This window comes from Neophocaena asiaeorientalis, unplaced genomic scaffold (genome assembly GCF_003031525.2).
Source record: "Neophocaena asiaeorientalis asiaeorientalis breed wild unplaced genomic scaffold, Neophocaena_asiaeorientalis_V1.1 scaffold418, whole genome shotgun sequence".
Lineage (NCBI taxonomy): Eukaryota > Metazoa > Chordata > Mammalia > Artiodactyla > Phocoenidae > Neophocaena > Neophocaena asiaeorientalis.
In genome coordinates, this window is record NW_020175731.1 from 4,192,092 (window position 1) to 4,211,139 (window position 19,048).

General features: G+C 42.3%; 2 protein-coding genes across 2 annotated transcripts in view; both read right to left on the minus strand.

Annotated features, from left to right (window-relative positions):
• Positions 1–11,052, minus strand: part of STAB2 (stabilin 2) — a 152,346-nt gene extending 141,294 nt beyond the window's left edge. The window contains exons 1-3 of the mRNA XM_024732138.1: positions 10,975–11,052; positions 6,923–7,056; positions 4,332–4,447 (exon numbers count right to left, since the gene is read on the minus strand). Of these exons, the coding sequence (XP_024587906.1) occupies positions 4,332–4,447; positions 6,923–7,056; positions 10,975–11,052 (328 nt within the window). The remainder of the gene's footprint in view (positions 1–4,331; positions 4,448–6,922; positions 7,057–10,974) is intronic.
• Positions 11,053–14,200: 3,148 nt separating this feature from the next.
• Positions 14,201–19,048, minus strand: part of LOC112391027 (voltage-dependent anion-selective channel protein 3-like) — a 63,575-nt gene continuing 58,727 nt past the window's right edge. Inside the window, 2 exon segments of the mRNA XM_024732127.1 lie at positions 14,201–14,780; positions 14,821–15,132. Coding sequence (XP_024587895.1) covers positions 14,201–14,780; positions 14,821–15,132 — 892 coding nt within the window.

Here is a 19,048-nt window from a genome sequence, read left to right on the forward strand (position 1 = left end):
GACATATTTTTTCCTCAGGTGAGAATTCATGCCTTATTCCTAATTTTAGAAGATAAGCAATTTTTTTCATTGTGCTTCTCTTTGTTTTCTAAGTTTTCAGAATTGATCATCGAGTTTTCTGGTTTTGAATAAGGTACTATTAAAATAATTTAAAAAGTAACCCAGGGCTTCCCTGGTGGCGCAGTGGTTGACAGTCCGCCTGCCAATGCAGGGGACACGGGTTCGTGCCCCGGTCCGGGAAGATCCCACATGCCGCGGAGCGGCTGGGCCCGTGAGCCATGGCCGCTGAGCCTGCGCGTCCGGAGCCTGTGCTCCGCAGCGGGAGAGGCCACAACAGTGAGAGGCCCGCGTACCGGAAAAAAAAAAAAAAGTAACCCAGAGGTGTTAAGTGTGAATGTCTTTGTCAATGCATCAGAAAGGAAGTGGATTCTGCCCTTGACTTGGAAAGAAGGCTATTCCAGAGCTTGTGCTTCCTCAAAAAGAAAGATGAACATACGTCAGCAGCTCCAAAATGGGCTTATCCTTGCAGAAATGTACAGCGATAGCCAAGATCTCACTTGTCATCACCACAAAGTGGGAGAAGTGAAATACATGGCAGAGTAGAGCATTTATCTCTTTCCTGAGCCAAAGGAAGGAAGTCTTTTGAGATATTTAGTATGCTTGGGAGATGAAGATAAAGGGAAGTGCCCTTTTGCCCCAGTGAGAGGACAGCCTTGGTTTTCATGTTTTGCTTCTCTGGACTCGAGACCTATCACAAGGAAAGACCTGAACATTCAAGGAATCCTGCAGACTCCTTTGACTGTAGGGGTGAGTAGTGCACAATTTTTGCGTAGCCCAGAGTGATGCACGAAACCCAAGATCCTGAATCCTGTTGGCTGCGCCTATTTTTTCGAGTAACCCACTGTTTAAGAAGGGCTCAGGGAAAGGGAGTCACTTTATTCGCCTTTCATGATCAGAGGTCTGTTTTGATTGTGATTCGCTCATTCATTTATTCATAAAATGTCTACAGAGTGCCTTCTTTATGTTATAGACTCCGCTAAGTACTTTTAAAATCCCTCCTAGAGTTTTGTAGAGTAGGACTTTTTACCCACATTTGACAGCTCAGGAGACTTGGAGAAGCAGCAAGTCATTCTGTCATTCACTACACTGGATGTGCTCACTTTCATTACTGCATCTTAGACAAAGCCTTTTCTTGTCTACGGTGTGTCTAATTAACTTAAGATCACATTAGTTTCCATGGGTTAGAAAGAGAAAAGCAAATAAAAAATTCAATTTTATTCTGATGACTATACGAACTGGATGTGACCATGACCCTATCTGATGCTAAGAAAGTTCGTGAACTCTGGGTTAATCGTTTGATTCTGATGTGACAAATGCTTTGAAACATGAAGTGCCCATGTGCTGGGGTGAAACAGAGCAGAGTGGTTAACATAGAAGGGCCAGAGTATCCTAAACCCCAAAACCTTGACCTTTCCAGGGTAAGGAGCATAATCCAGACATTGACTGGGAAGGCTGAAGGGACCTACCAATCGAAAGAGAAACTGCAATGCTCAACATCGCTCATCATCAGGGAAACGCAAATCAAAACCACAATGAGATGTCACCTCACACCTGCCAGAACGGCTATCACCAAAAAAACACAGATAACAAATGTTGGCGAGGATGTGGTGAAAAGGAAACCTTCGTACACTGTTGGTGGGGATGTAAATTTGTGTAGCCACTGTGGAAAACTGTATGGAGGTTCCTCAAAAAAAATAAAAACAGAACTACCATATGATCCAGCAACTCCACTCCTGGGTATATGTCTGGGAAAAACAAAAACACTAATTTGAAAAAGACATGCACCCCAATATTCATAGCAGCATTATTTACAATTACTAAGATATGAAAGCAATCTAAGTATCCATCAACAGATGACTACATAAAGAAGATGTGGTGTATATATATATACACACACACACACGCACAATGGAATATGACTCAGCCATAAAAAAAGAATGAAATTTTGCCATTTGCAACAACATGGATGAACTTGGAGGGTATTACGCTCAGCGAAATAAGTCAGAGAAAAACAAATACTGCAAGATATCACTTATATGTGGAGTCTAAAAAATACAACAAACTAGTGAATATAAGCAACCTCACAGATATAGAGAATAAACTAGTGGTTACCAGTGGGGGAAAAGAAAGGGGGGAGGGGCAACACTGGGGTAGGAGATTAAGAGGTACAAACTATTAGGTGTAACATAAGTTACAATGATATATTGTACAACACAGGGAACATAGCCAGTATTTTATAACTGTAAGTGGAGTGTAACCTTTAAAGACTGTGAATCACTATATTGTATACCTGTAACATATAATATTGTTCAGCAGCTATACCTCAATTTAAAAAAATGGGGGGCCTCCCGGGTGGCGCAGTAGTTAAGAATCCACCTGCCAGTGCAGGGGACACAGGTTTGAGCCCTGGTCCGGGAACATCCCACATGCCGCGGAGCAACTAAGCCCATGTGCCACAACTACTGAGCCTGTTCTCTAGAGCCCAGGAGCCACAACTACTGAGCCCAAGCGCCACATCTACTGAAGCCCACGCACTCTAGAGACCGTGTTCTGCAACAAGAGAAGCCACCGCAATGAGAAGCCTGTGCACTGCAACGAAGAGTAGCCCCCACTTGCCAGGACTAGAGAAAGCCCATGCACAGCAACGAAGACCCAACACAGCCAAAAATAATAAATAAATAAAAATAAATAAATTTATATAAAAAATAATAAAAAAATTAAAAAATGGTAAAAAATAAAATACAGAAAAAAAGAGAAATTAGAAACACGTTGGGGACTCTACCTCTCTCTCTCTCTCTTTTTTTTTTTTTAAGACAAGTTATGCTCCAGGCAGTGGGACAGAGTAGAAAGAGAGCAGGCTTTGGTGCCAGGAAGCCCTGAACTTCAACTTGCTTTACTTACCAGCCCGAAGGAGACAGAGATCATCTTTAAATCAGATTCCTCATAGGAAAAATGGGGATAAAAAAGTCTAACTTAAAGTTTAGCTTTAAGAATTAAATCATTATATAGGCCAACTACTTCTCTATTACCTAATGTCAGCAATATGGAGTAAATGGATGCTATTATTCATTTAATCATTAGTTAAAGAAAACAGGAGGAGGGGCTTCCCTGGTGGTGCAGTGGTTGAGAGTCCGCCTGCCAATGCAGGGGACATGAGTTCGTGCCCCGGTCCGGGAGGATCCCGCATGCCGCGGAGCAGCTGGGCCCGTGAGCCATGGCCGCTGAGCCTGCGCGTCCGGAGCCTGTGTTCCGCAATGGGAGAGGCCGCAGTGGTGAGAGGCCCACGTACCGCAAAAACAAAACAAAACAAAACAGGAGGAAATATTATGCATATAATGCGGGCTCAACTATTTAGAAGCCATATGGAAAAAAAAAAGACGAAGGAAATAAGCCAAACTACTTATAGTTTTCTATGTGCAACAGAATACAGGTCACTATTTTTTCTTCCTTTAAACTTTTCTAAACTTTACAAGCTGTGTACAATTTGCTTATGATATTTTAACAAGAAAAACAAAGCAAAAGAGAAGTAATCTCTCCCTTTAAGTATTTAGATCCTTAAGGAGATGTTTTCATTACATCTTAGAAGATGGAAAACAAATGGTAAATTCATGATTAAAACACCTGATTTTTACTATCACTCCTGCCCCAAAAGGGATCTCACGTAATTTGCATGTCATATCAGGGACTTAGTCACTACTTGAGTGTTAACATCTTTAATCAGGATAGAAGTTCAATTTCAGCTGACAAATGCAATGTTTGACCAGAGGAGTCTAACTATACCATTGACTCAGGTTTGGTTAGTGGTTTTTCTTACAATGGAACCTGACCATTACAGAGTTTGATATGGCATCCTAAGACAAAGTTTTAGAAGAGTTAATGATTATCTTGGTTGCTAAACAATAACTACAGTCTTTGTGGTATTGTAATCCAATATCTTTTTAAAGAAAATTGTACTGAGGTTATAATAGCCCAGCAGTCTTACTTCCTCTCTATGGTCAATCATATTTTTTATAGAAATGGATATCCTTTCAATTGTCCCCTTTTCTGACTTGTAAAGGAATTGTCTTAAAGAGAGATCTCTAAATGGAGGAAAGCAGATATCGATATAAAAGCTGACAGAGCTAGAAAGATTTTCTACATATAAATGGAGATGGAAATTTCTACAAAAAGATGCTAACATTCTCTTTTATCAGGCTTCCTTCCTCTTGATTTTCTGTAAAATGAGACATTGAGAACCAAATACCATCAAAGGAAAGTGTTGTGACACTTACCCATGCAGTCTGGGCCCCAGTGGCCTGGACAGCAATGAGGCTGGAGATAGTCCTTCCTACAGATATGGCGGCATCCAGGGAGAGACAGCGAGTATGTTCTGACCTCAAAGGTGTACCTTGGAGGGTAAAGAGAGGACATTAACCCATAATTAGGGCAATGCAGTGAACTCTGGGCAGTGAGATTTCCACAGATTTTTATTTAGGTCTTTATACTTGCCTGTATTTTAAAATACGTAGATTGAGCACATTTTGCTTCCTAGGTAAAATAAAGCATGATCATGATTCATCTTTAATTGTAAGAAACATGAAAAAATCAGGGAAGGATGAAAATAAGGGTGAAATATCTAAAATGTTAGAAGTGAAGTTAGTAGATGAAAGAAATGATGCTAGGTTCTAGGCACATGCTAGAGGTGGGCTTCAGACTTGTCACTGAGTGTCCTAGCAGCCAATGCAAGAAGGGAAAGATCAAGAGTTTTGTGATGCACAGTACCTGGGGATTTAAAATAAACTGATCATTCAGGATTTGCACATTTTTTGCATATACCATAGATAGAAAATTTCTGTGAGAGGTGTTGTAATGTAGTGAGCAAAATTTGCCACGGTTTTCTTGATATAATCATGAGTTCCTTAGAACAGTTTTTGTACCACCAGCTGAGGAACAGTTCTGGAATAGCTAGTCTACAGAGGTTAAGTGCTTGTCTATTTACAGGGATCTCTGTATGGATGACTTATTCTAGGACTTGACTCCAGTGTATCTAAAGCCATGAATATCATTTCTTACTATTGGGCTGTTAAGAATAGTGTGACGGTGAGTTCAAGGTTGTACTCCTACACCAGTCCCTGAAATGTAGCTGATTCACCAAAAAGCTACTGGCTTCATGGGCAGTTGAGTTGGAGATAGAGTTGATGATTTCTTTGAAAGATTGAGCATATTGGCAGGGACATCTCTTTACAAAGAAGGGGACAGGGGGAGCCCAAAAGAGAAGCAAAATGTCCCCTCAAGAACCAGTCTTGGCATAGAAAACAAACTTATGGTTACCAAAGGGGAAAGTGGGAGGGGAGAGGATAAATTAGGAGTTTGGGATTAACAGGTACACACTACTATATATAAAATAGATAAATAATAAGGACCTACTGTATAGCACAGGGAACTATATTCAGTATCTTGTAATAAACTATAAGGGAAAAGAATATGAAAAAGAATATATATGTATATTTATAATTGAATCACTTTGCTGTACACCTGAAACTAACACAACATTGGAATTCAACTACAATTTTAAAAATTTATATAAAAACACCAGTCTTGGGTTTGTTTCAGCACAGCTGAATGACAGATCAAAGTTCTCAATTCTAAAACAGACAGCCTGAATGCAGTAATCTTATCTGCTGTGCGTGTGGGAAGTGGGGGGAAGGTGGGGTGGGATACATAACCAAATACGCACTTTGGCCATGAAAATAAAAAATCAGTATAAAGAGTTCTCAGTAAAGTCCCCATATAATTTTAACCTTGAACCCCAAAGCTTTCTGATGTACTTCCTCAGGGAATCTGGTTACAAATGTGTGCCCACTTTGGTAACTAAGTGGTTAACTGCTGTATATGCTTGCTAATTCCAGGCCAGGTAATGTTGGGAAACTTCTATTAAAAATGGTGACTTGGGGTTTTAGGATATAGTACAGTCGCATTAAGCAAACGTGAATTTAAAACAGTGGGATCTAACAGTTAATGGTTTCATTTTATACAAAATTCTTCTAATTCTTCACCCCTGAATTAAAAACAAACTCATTGAGTACTGTCTAATTTTTGAATTAGTAGACTGAGTAAATTAAAATTTGTGTTTGCATTTGAGCTGCATGGCTGCACCCATGAGCTGGCGGGCAGAACTGCTTGTCATCCCTTTGCAAGGATTAACCTTGAATTATGAGAGTTTTGAATCATAAGAGGGCTTCAAAAATGTTACACTCACATACAACGCAAGAAAGCTATAATTCCTTTGTCTCCCTTCTTTGGGTTCTAATTAGTATCAGGGTGCATAGCTAGTTTGTAAGGTGACTATCAGACCCAAGGCTTTTAACATGTTCTGACTAGAACCTTTTCCAAAGGAAACAAACCCCAGATTTTCAAAATAAAGAAGGGCAAGATGAAGGCAGAATATTTTGGTGCAATTTTGTATGAAACCATGAATTGTAATATATTTTTTAGACTCAAGGTCATAGTTGTAAGTTACTGAAGTTTGGGTTCAATGTAACCTTAGAGTAAGAGAAAATCATGGAAATGCTTCGTAGTTTTTTTTTTTTTTTTTTTTCTGGTACGCGGGCCTCTCACTCTTGGGGCCTCTTCTGTTGCAGAGCACAGGCTCCGGACGCGCAGGCTCAGTGGCCATGGCTCACGGGCCCAGCCGCTCCGGGGCATGTGGGATCCTCCCAGACCGCGGCACGAACCCGTATCCCCTACATCAGCAGGCGGCCTCTCAACCACTGCCCCACCAGGGAAGCCCGCTTTGTAGTTTTTGAATTGGGAGGTTTCAATTTGGATTCACAATCCTTTGTGTTCCAAGACTCCAGCACACATATTTTCTCATAATGAGTACCTGCAATCTCGGATCCCTACGGTGCCATTGGTAATCTTGGCGTAACCATCTGGGCATTTCATTCCAAAGTTGAGTGAGCAGGATTGGCACTCAGTCCTAATTGTAAGGAGAGACTTCTTATCACATCTTTTTGCCTGTGAAAACATTAAAAAAAAAATATCAAGTCCCATTAGCAGAGCCTGGGTTGGCCAATCTTCTCCACTAGCTTCATGTAAATGAAACGACAGGGATGGCAATGAGGTTGATTGGTAATGACTGGTGGGTCTTTCCATCTTATCTGCAAGGAGTGTTGGAATCAACAAGCAATGTCTACCACAGCTGTGGGCAGGGGAAGGTGCTGCTTATACCACCCATTTGCCTTAACTGATCTCAAGTCTGGAGTCTAGCAAAGTAGAGCAATGTCACTATTTACACATATCCAAATGCAAAACCGGAAGCACACAGCAGGGTACACCTTTCAAATGGGCAATTGTAAGCCGGTTATTCAAGATCAATTGATCACAGATCAATAGGTCTCAAGAATATTCTTTCAGCATTGATTCCATAGGAATAGTCTAGTTTGGGTGCTAAATGCTGTGAAGCACACAGTCCCTGCTCCAAAGGTGTTTGCAATCTTTTGATGATAATCCAGCTAGAACGTGGGCTCCGTAAGAGCAGAGACTTTTTCCTGTCTTGTTCTCTGCTGTACCTTAAGCACCCAGAGCAGTGTGTAGCACATAGTAGTGCTTAGTAAATATTTGACTTTTTTTTAATAGATCTTTATTGGAGTTAATTGCTTCACGATACTGTGTTAGTTTGTGTTGTACAACAAAGTGAGTCAGCCATATGCATACGTATGTCCCCACATCCCCTCCCTCTTGCGTCTCCCTCCCACCCTCCCTATCCCACCCCTCTAGGTCATCGCAAAGCACGGAGCTGATCTCCCTGTGCTATGTGGCTGCTTCCCACTAGCTAACTACTTTACATTCGGTAGTGTATATATTTTGATGCTACTCTCACTTCGCCCCAGTTTCCCCCTCCCACCCCGTGTCCTCAAGTCCATTCTCTATGTCTACAACTTTAATTCCTGCCCTGCAGCTAGGTTCATCAGTGCTTTTTTTTTTTTTTAGATTCCAGATATATGCATTAGCATGTCGTATTTGTTTTGCTTTCTTACTTACTTCACCCTGTATGACAGACTCTAGGTCCACCCACCTCATTACAAATAGCTCAATTTTGTTTCTTTTTAGGGCTGAGTAATATTCCATTGTATATATGTGCCACAGCTTCTTGGTCCATTCATCTGTCAATGGACATTTGAATGAATGACTTGTGGGAAATCACAGACACACTAGAAATAATCACTTGGCAACATCAGGTGGCAGAGAATTCACTGTTAAAATGAATGACACAGATACACTTTGGCCTCGTCTTCAGGATCCCTTGTGCGTGATCCTGTTGCTGATCCTTCATGGATATAATCCTCTTTCTCACGTTTCCTTCATCTCCCCATCAAGCTTAAGAAGCAGCAGCTTTGTACAACGAAGAGACACTGAACTTGAGGCTCAGAAGACCTAAGTTTAGAATCAACCTTTGTATCTTGCTAAGCATACAGTCTTGAATGAATTCCTTACTTTTTGCCATCATCTGTAAAGGGGGGATATTAATAACCACCCTGCAGGTTATTGAGACCTGAGTGATATAACACGCGCAAATCACCTAGTCCAGTATCTAGAATATCATAGGCCATAAATGCTTGTTCCTGTGACATTTCTGTTCTTACCTGTGTTTGGCTTGTTGTCTCTCCTCATCGGAGTGTTCTTTCCCCTCCCCTTGGCTATCCACACCTCAACACCCTGTGTAACACCACGTCCACAAAACCACACTCATTTCTCTTCCTTTTCTCGACTTCTCCCTATGGCTGGACAGTGGAGCACATTCTGTTCTTTCTCTCCACTTAAAAATCCCTTGCTGGAGAGGACCACTTCTATTTCTTTGTCATCCCACAGCTTATCCCCTGGGCCCAGCATTAGGTTACGGGTGGTGGGAAAATAACTACTTCTAAGTTCGTTGAAATATGTAAAGGCTGCCTAAGAAGAAAGCTTACATTTACAGGGCAACATATGGTTATGCATACTTCCAAAGGCATCACCTTATTTGATCTTGACCACCCTAAAGACAAGTAGGGGAGGTATTGTCATTCTCATTTTAGTGGGGAGAAAACTGAGGTGGGGTTAGGTCCAGTGACTTGCCCAAGGTCACACTGTCAGTTAGTGGCCTTATGATTCCTTGATCAGTCATTGCTCTTCCCCATACTGTACAGTGGTATATAGAAAACAAAACCTGTTTTTACCGGCAGCTTTCATTTGGTGATCATTATGAACCAAAACAGCACTGGAATGTTCTTTGTGAAATAATAAAAGCCACTCTTAGGTATTGTTTGAATTAATCCCCTTTAATGGTTAGGGCATATCTATACTTCTTTTAAGCAGGATTTTCTTTACATTAGGGTTTCCCATTTGGATAAGTTTATGGGGTGACAGTACTTTCTCTTTTCTTAGTAAGCCAGAATACTCTCTCTTCAAGGAACCCCTTGATCTTCAAATTGTCCTTTTCCAATGGAAAGGCTCATTCTCTCTCTCATACAGTCCCGTCTAAAAAGTAAACTCAGCTTTAAAATCAGTCAAGGCCTGACTCGTGTACTAAAGCAAGTACTCAACAATGATGATGATGGTGGTGACGTGCATGATAATTACTGCTGTCTGTGGAGCAATGATGGGGAGAAACTGAGGCTTAGAGGGACCAAGTAACATGCTCAGGGCTCAACAGCTAGTAAGCCATGGAGCAGTGACTGGTCCTCAAATAGCTGTTAAAGAAAAGCCCCAGTTCAAACTTGCCCCTATCTAACCTCATAGCTGGAGCACTTAACCCTTATGCCATCTTCCAATGTTTCAGTGAAAAACCTTATCAGAGTATAGCCAACTGGAGTAAAATTGGTGTTGATAAAAACGTGTCTGGCACAAAACAGATTCACAGACATAGGGAACAGAAATGTGGTTGCCAAGGGGGTGGGGGGATAGGGGAGGGATGGATTGGGAGCTTGGGATTGGCAGATGCAAACTATTCTATAGAGAATGGATAAATCACAAGGTCCTACTGTATGGCACAGAGACCTATACTCAGTATCTTGTGATAAACCGTAATGGAAAGGAATATGAAAAAAGAGTGTAGATATATGTAAAACTAATTGCCTTGCACAGATGCAGAATCATGTTTATGTTTTATTATTAATAGAGCAGAAATCCTATCTCGGGAAATACATTTTAAATAAATCACTCAGATTGCCTCTCACATACCTCCGCTTTATTTATTTTTAGTTTTGTCCGTGCAGCATGCAGGATCTTAGTTCCCCACCCAGGGATTGAACCCATGCCCCCTGCTGTGGGAGCATGGAGTCCTAACCACTGGACTGCCAGGGGAGTCCCTCACATACTCTCCTTTAGCCTGGACTTGCTGCAGAACTGGTATTGAACCTGCTATAGGATGACAACTCACGTGAGCCTGCTGGGCAGGCAGGAGTGCTGGTGTCATTCACAAGGACTAGCCATTCGACTGCCCTGGGTACTTCTGCTCAACTCGTGGTAGGTAGATGGATGGATTCCTGGCACATCTGGTGACACTGTGTTTCTCAATCAGTTATCACCCAACCTGGAATTCCCCAGAGCTCCCCTCTACTCAGCTCTCTACAGCCATTGTTATTTTCTACATTCAGAACGATGCAATGGGAGGTATTTATTAAAGCAAACCGACAAAAAGGATAGCAAAATCCACAATGGATAGAGGGATGTTAGCACTTAAATCAGAGATCCCAACAATGGCGTTTTAACACACGAATAGAACTGGGTTAGCACCCTTTCAGACAGATCCCCATTAGAATCCTATTCTCCACAAGCTTTCTATTTTGTGAAGTCCAGATAGTACCATTTACCTAGGACAATGTAGGAAAGCAAAAAAGTTTATGTACACAATCGTGAACGTAAACACATTTAAAAAAAACGCAAGTTTCATCTTACCTGCTCTGCAGTGTCAGGTAGGGAACAGAGATTTGGTGCCGCCAATCCAAGGAAAAGAAGTATTAAAATTTGTAGCATGGTGAGGAAATATTTGCTTCTTCTCCACGTCAGGCACCTGTCAGGACTATTTAGCTACATTAACTTAGTCTGATGAATGCCCAGTGAATTCTTTCTCATTTCAGTGTTTGCTTTTAAATCTCTTCCTCTCCTTTTCCTGGATTGAAACAGATGATCTGTGAGAACTGCCTCTAGACAGGAAAAATGGCCAATCTAGGGGTCGTGGTGAAATCGGCCACTCTCAACTGTATACACGTCTGGCTCAATGACAGGATATCCTCAAGGCGCTGAGGCAGAGACATGGTCCGGAATTTTTGTGCCTTATGAAACTCTCAAGAAAAAGCTCCTGCCTCCTTGTGCCCTGCCCATCCGCCTCTGGGTCCTGCCTACTTCTGGCCCCAGGCCCTGCCAACATTTACGCAGCCACACCATGGAAAACTGCAGGCCTCTCCCCCTGAATGCAAAGGTCTGAGCTTGCCATCAGGCAGTTTAAGCAGGGATGCCCATAAATGGGCACAGTTCCAGGCATGGAGGGGATGTTGCAGAAGGCCGGGTCCTTGACTTGGACGAGGATGGTGGCAAACTCTACCACAAAGAAATGTCTCTTTGCAGATGCCATTGGTTGGGTTTTTGACCCATCCTCTCCCCTATTCCAGGTCACTTCAGTAGCAAATAACTGAGTCTACAGATCTCATCTTACCCTTTGAGGCCCGGATCTAATGGCATCTCTTCCAGGAAGGCTTCCTGGCCTGCTCCTCCAATATCATCTTGGAGACCTTCCCAGCATTTTGCACATCATTCTACGAAAGCCCAGTCCTATCCATCATAATTCTCTGGTCTATATGTCCGTCTCCTGTGCCCAGTTGTGAATTCCTTGCAGAGAGGGGCTAGCCTTCATCTTCTGTGTCCCCAGCAGCTTAGAGCAGAGACCTGCATTTGAAAGTAAGAAAAATAACAAGAGCCAACATTTGTTGAAAACTTACAATGTTAGACTTCTCCAAGGATTAACCTATTTAATCCTCATAATTCTTGGTGAAATAGGATTGTTCTCCCCATCTTATAGATGTGGCAACTGAGGCAGAGAGGTTAGGCAACAACTTTTCCAAGGTCACACAGCTAGTAGGTGAGGATCCAGTTTTCAAACTGGGTGACTCTAGATCCAGTATTGTTAACCACTACCCTCTACTGCTTAAAACAATAGCTAATGAATAAATAGCAGGTGGTGCTCCGGTCCCATTGACATGATAGAAAACTGTCAGGCCGAGTAACACAAAGGATAACGTCTGTGCTTATCAACAAGACAGGCTTATGAGGGTATATCTCATGACACTGAGTTGATTGGGAGACTGGCAGTAAGAGACTATTTTTGGTTGAATAATCCTTACTCTGCAAAATCTTTCTCTCTGGATTTTTGAAATAACATTACATTATATTGATCAATAATCCAAGAAAATTCTGGTACAGATAAGCCCTTCAGAGGCTAACCCAGAGGTCTGAATGAGAAGACACCAGATGAGGAAGTCCTTACAATCCCTTGGTTCAGTGGATTTCAACCTCATTTAGAATTTTGGCGAAGCTTAATTTTTTTTTTTTTTCCAATGTCTACCCTACTCCAGAACAATCAAATCAGTACGTCTGGGGGTGGGGCACAGAAATCTTATTTTTCAAAGCTTCCTAGGTGATTCCACTTGCACGGATGACTGCTGCTTAAGAAAAACATTTTATTGTGTGAAGTCAATGAGATTGAGGTTAATCTGTTACAGCAGCTGTGTTACCTTAACCAATATGTGAAGGAAAAGAATTGGAAGCTTTTTTCTGATTGTTTTCTCTCTGAAGAACATGGATAAGTGTCTAGGTCTTGGAATGGGTTAGATTCCTGGAGGGGGGAGAATGAACCATACTTGCATTTCCTAAATAGTTGTGGAAGATGCTGCAGGGGTGCTGGGGAAGAATTCTATCAGATAATTTGCAAAACCCTGCCTCTGCCGTCCCTTTCTTAGGGATTGACCATGCTCATTAGCTCATTAAAGGTTCTGAGACATCCCTCAGTAAAACATAAGGTAACAAAACCAAACAAAAACAGTTCAACTTTGCTTAAAGCAGTATTTTCCAGAACTTTTAGACCAAGAGATGTTTTCTCTTTGCAAACTAACCTTAGCACCTCCAGATCTATGTTCTATTGCTCTTGCCTAGGGAAATACTATCCTAGATTTTAGCAGGTTGAATGTTCCATTTTTAAGTTACGAGGATGTAGAAGTTAGCTTGCCAGTGGCCATGGGGATTCCGCAGTTCAGGACCCGTTCGTAGACTTTATCTATTAGTTGCACTAGAAACATTTCTAAATCCGTGGATTTGTTTAGAAATTGAATAGTTTTATTTCTGTGAGGCTCATTCGATTGCTATGAACAGAGGTTCTTCAGGTTATTTCAAATCCCTACCACTGCCTCCCTGCAATGAACAAGTGCTTAAAATGGTGCCTAGCACATAGTGGGTGCTCAACCATTCTTAATATTATTATTAGAATATGCTAATGTCGTAGACAACAGCTACACAAATCTACACCCTTAGCCCAGTGTAGCTGTGAGGCAGCTCTGGATTTCCTCTGTCCCGGGTTGACGCAGTTCTGCTGATCTGTGTGTCCCTCACGGGGTGGGACGTCGTTTTCTCTACTGTGGTCCATACTCCTTTTCGCTGATTGTCATAGTTTGTCTCTTAACCATTCAAAGTTGTTTTCAGACAACTATTTTCTTTTTCCCAAATGTGTTGCGTTTATTTTACTCTGATGCAAAACCAAAGATTCCACTACCGCACAGAGACCAATACATTACAAGGTCATGAAAAAGTGGTGCAGGACGTGTGGACAACCAGAGGGTCAGGTCATCTCCTTTGTAACATGACACTACACTGTCGCTGAGCCACACATGGAAAATAACACTGCGGGGCTGAACTGAAATGTGGCACGAACATGACAACTTCCGGGCATGCCTTCAAGCACCTCCCTTAGGATGGACTCGATATCTGGGCTGCAGTGTGCAGAGGATTACAGTTCTTTGGAAGAATAAAGAGTTCACACTTTTGAAACTTCACAGAAGAATTTTAAGGCCAAAACATAGTGGGTTCATTTCTCTCCACCTCTAGGGACAAAGCTGATGCTTTATTCAAAACCACATTAAGCTTCTAGTTCAAATCCCAGCCCAACCTTGTGTCCTCCTGCACTGAAGTTCTTTCCATGGATGAGAGCTGACAGGGTCAGTTTCACTCCTGGTTGAAGGGCCTGAGTACAACCCAGTCCAATCAGGCTGGCATTATTTACTCTAGCAGATAGAGAAGTTCTACAATCCAGCTTGTACTTAGCAGCGATGCCGAAACGTGTGTTGTTCCTGCCTGCTGTCCACGCGAGGTTTATTGATGTTTCAATCTTCTTGTTCACCTTCTGGTAGATCCACCCTCCAAATTCAATGCCATCGTACATGTGAGTATGCAGCTGGTAGTCTGCGGCCCTGTAACCCAGGGTGAAATTATTCTGTGACAGTTTCAATTTGGCTGTGTCTAAACTCATCTGATAGCCAGCAAGCCAACCTTCAAAGGCCAACACAGCCCAGCCATAGATGGTTTGTCCAGAAAAATCTATACCAACATTATCGCCAAGACTGAAACAATCCTGTTTATAGGAGGCCTTCAGTTTCCCACTCTTCTTTCCTGTGTTTGGGACAAATATGGTATCGAGAGTCAGTTTCAACCCTTGAGTTGAACTTCTGCCTTGAGTTGAATGAACTCGATTTGAGTTTCAATTTATTCTCCAAAGAGATTTCTGTCCCCAAAGTATTGTCTGTGTTCTACTTTGGGGTGAAGGTCAGCCCGTAGTTACAAATCTTGTATTTGGTTTCTAGGTTGCCTAATGCTTTCCCTGTATCAGTGTAAGCATGACCAGAAGTAGAAAATTCCACTCCACTACATAATTTGGTTCTCAGATCTATTTTGACCATGCTAAACCCATATCCTTTGCTGAAGACATCCTTGGCAGACTCTCCTAGGTCACAGTAAGACGGTGTGTTACACGTATCTCTGACGGGATGGCCCGTCCGCTCCGCCAGGGCACCGCTGAAGCCAGACGAGGATTTTAAATCAACAATACGACACAGGTAGTTTGTTCTCTCCAGTATCCCCTATTACGCTGCACTTAAGACCTGGGAATGGCTTTCCCCGCCCAGGGCTGCCCTCCTGCTCTCTCATTGCTTCCTCCTTATGTCCCCCTCGACTAGTACCCACCTCCTTTGCCCCCGCGATCTGTACTCAGCGGTGACAACATGAGAGGTCAGCGTTTCCTCTTGGGTGAGAGGATTAATTTCCTGATTGGAATGTGGAGGCTTTTCCCATATTGGAAAAGGCAAAAGAGGGGCTGGGACACTTCCTGGGTAATACTGTTATGCATCCCCTATGGCTATAGCATTCTGAGTCGTCAGTGGTCCTTTCTCTACATCATGCCAGCTACCGAGACTTTAGTCCTTGGTCACTTGGACTAATAAAGCATTTCACGTGTGCCCTGACCAGCATTCCAAGGAGGGAGAATCACCATCCTCGCTATCACCAACATTAGCGTCCCCATCATCACCATCACAAACACACACATACCTTTCACACGTGCCAGACATTCTAAACTTTTAACTCAATCTTCACCGCAAGCCTAGGACAGAGGTATGAGTGTCATATACTATCCCCATTTTGCATATGAGACAGAGGCAGACAGAGGTTTACTCACTTGTCCAAGGTCACAAGGCTAGTAAGTGGTTGAGTGGGGACTTGAACCCAGGCAGTGTGAAGCCACTGGTTGATACTGAAGCATCTACAGGAACTGCTTTGGATCTTGAATCTTGAACAAGATATTTCCGGACCTTGTGAGACGGCCAATGGGTCAAAGCTTATGCTTCTGAAGTAGAACAAACCTAACTGTTTACTGGGGAATCAATTGTATCTTTTGCTTTGCAGGGGAACAAAAAAGGCCAGAAATTGATATCTAAGGTGAGTTTTCTGGTCAAGATTTATTTTTCATTCTCCCTGCAATTTTTGCTAGACTAAGGAAGAAAGAGAGCTCGGAACAGCAGCTACCTGTTGGTCTCTCTTGAGCAGCTATCTAGAGAATTGAAAAAGTTGCTTCACGTAGGTTCAACAAATCCAAGAACTCCTAGAATTTTTCCAAATGAAGATGGTGCCTTGGGAAGTAAAAACTCAGAAAAGGGAAAACAATACTACATCCCCGAAAACTTTCAGCATGAGAAATCGTTACCGAACCAGGTTCGACTTGCTCGCTGCACAGCAAGCCAAAAAACGCTAACGCTGAGGTTTGCAGCGAAGAGAGGGCTTACTCACGAGGCAACCAAACGAGGAAACTGGAGAACAAACTTCAAATCCACCTCCGCGAAGGCAAGCGGCTCCGGGGTATCTACGGAACAACTAATAAAGAAGCAGGGCTGTCTGAGGCGTGGGGAGCGTGGGGAAAGTGATTGGAAAAGGGGTGGTAATTGACATTCTGCGCAGGTGTAACTAGGCTACAGGCCTCCTCAAGTTCGAAAGGTCACTGGGCGGACACTCGCGCATGCCCAGTTGGAGGGTCGGTGGTCTTAACAGGTTTTTACCAGCTCAGCTCGAACTAGACGCAGCTGACTTCAAGCTCCTGAAGACGACTCAGGCAAACATCTTATCGTTTACGCTATATGCAGCTTGGAGGACTTGTGAGTATTTTGCAGCAACAATTAAAACGACCTTGATTAGTGAAGGCAGATAACAGGTGAAATGGATTTAACTAATGATTACCCACGGTTTCAAAATCGGAGAGAACTAGCTGGAAATGTGGTCCTTGATAACATTTAAATTCAGGCCGAGGTGGAACAAACAGAACTAACAAAACAGACTTTCAGAATCTCAATTCATAATTTCAAGTAGCATTAAAGGTAGTCTCCCAGGAGAAGAGATGTATTTTTCTGCCCTAGCTTGTGGATTTTATGCTGAGTAGGCGTTTTCAGTGGAATCCAGTTTTATTATAGGAATAGCTTGCTGTTGATTCCTCTCGATATTCTTTTTGTGTACTAATTGGGTAGAATTCTTGGCACCTGAAACATCTTGGCCAGAGCACAATATAGTTTCTTCTCTCCTTCATATCTTATGTCAACATTGAAACAATTTGATAGCTGTTTATATTCCAGATATAGAAATTACTAAAAAGAAACCCACATTCTTCTGTTTTTGTTTTTTTTTTAAAGCTCTTTCTTGTACCCATCTGCTGAGCAATGTTGAATTCTTTTTTTTCTTTGCCCTTCTCCTTTCTCTACTTTGGGTAAGAATAGCTTCCACTTTTCTAAATCAAAAGACTTAACAAGCTAAACTGAGAGTAGCCTGTAGTTTAATATCATGGTTTGAAATAACGTCTTTAAAAAGTCTTCAAGTAAAAATCTAAGTAATATTTTATTTGGCTTGATTTATATAGGTAGTTGTCCCGAATACTCCCTAATACTTTTGATTGTATAGACACATGTCGTGTTAACAGGATGATTTTTTTTTTCTTTAGTTGCCATCACACTGTAAATTTCACTCATTCTTTCATTCATTCAACAGACATTTATGGAATGCCAAACACTATACTGGGCTCTGAGGACACAGAAGTGGGTAAGTAACATTGCCTCGTGCATTATAACTTCCACCATACTTTTGCACATATTATCTTAAATTTTATTACAACCTTGGGAAATAGACTGGGTAAAAGGTGATATCTTGATTTGGTAGATATGAAAATGGAGGCCTAAAGGAATTGAGTGATTTATTCAGTGTCAGTAAGTTAGCATGAGCTAGTAACAGATGCCCGGTAATCTTACTCTAATCGTGTGCGTTGCCTGTTATGATAGACCACCATTCTGATAGCTGATGCCTAAGCTGATGAATGGATTATCTGTGGTTCGTCTAATTCAGTCATTAAAATGCTAAACTGAATTTAGTCCTGTCTACTTGTTGTCACATGAGACAAGGTCATGACCACCAGAAGTCCTGAAGAGCAAATATAAAGGAATACGGTTGTGATTCATACAACTACAGGCATACTTGGGCCAGAACTGAAGTGTCACCGATTCCAGATGGTCCATTCCGTGATCTACTGGTCTTGTTGTCCGTGGCATAGCATGACATGGGCAAATTGGATGGATTGAGGCTTCCTATTCTATGTAAAAGGACTTAGCCATGCTCCAGGACCAGGTACCACACCAGCTCTACAGAGCACGTGGTGGAGAACACACCTGCCAGGTATGCCTCTCCCTTCATGACTTGTCTAGTCCAGGAAAAATCTTCCCCTAAAGAGCCACTTGATTAACTCCTTCATTTCCTTCAAGCCTTTGTTCAAATCCACCCTCTCCATGAGACCTATGCAGACTACTGTACCGAAAGCTCCCGCCCTGCTACTCCTGCTTCTTCTTATCCTTATCTTTTTCTTTTTTTTCTGTATGTGGGCCTCTCACTGTTGTGGCCTCTCCCGTTGCGGAGCACAGGCTCCGGACGCGCAGGCTCAGCGGCCATGGCTCACGGGCCCAGCCGCTCCATGGCATGTGGGATCTTCCCGGACCGGGGCACAAACCCGTGTCCCCTGCATCGGCAGGCGGACTCTCAACCACTGCGCCACCAGGGAAGCCCTTATCCTTGTCTTTTTCTATCTCCCTGGCATGTATCACTTTCTAAGTCACCATACAGTCCACAAGTTTATTATATTTATTGTTGGCTGCCTCTCTCCCTAATTAGAATACATGCTCATATAGGGCAGGGATTTTTGTCTGTTTACTTAACTGGTAGATCTCAAATATCTGGAAGAGTGCTTGATATACAGCAGGGGCTCAATACAGATGATTGACAGAATAACTCACAGAAGTGAAAATTTCTCAGCTATATAGATAAACAGGTTGGATAATTCAAGTAAAATACCACCACCACCTCCCCAAACATTACTGAAACATACTCTTCTTTTTTCTTTAAATTCCCTGAG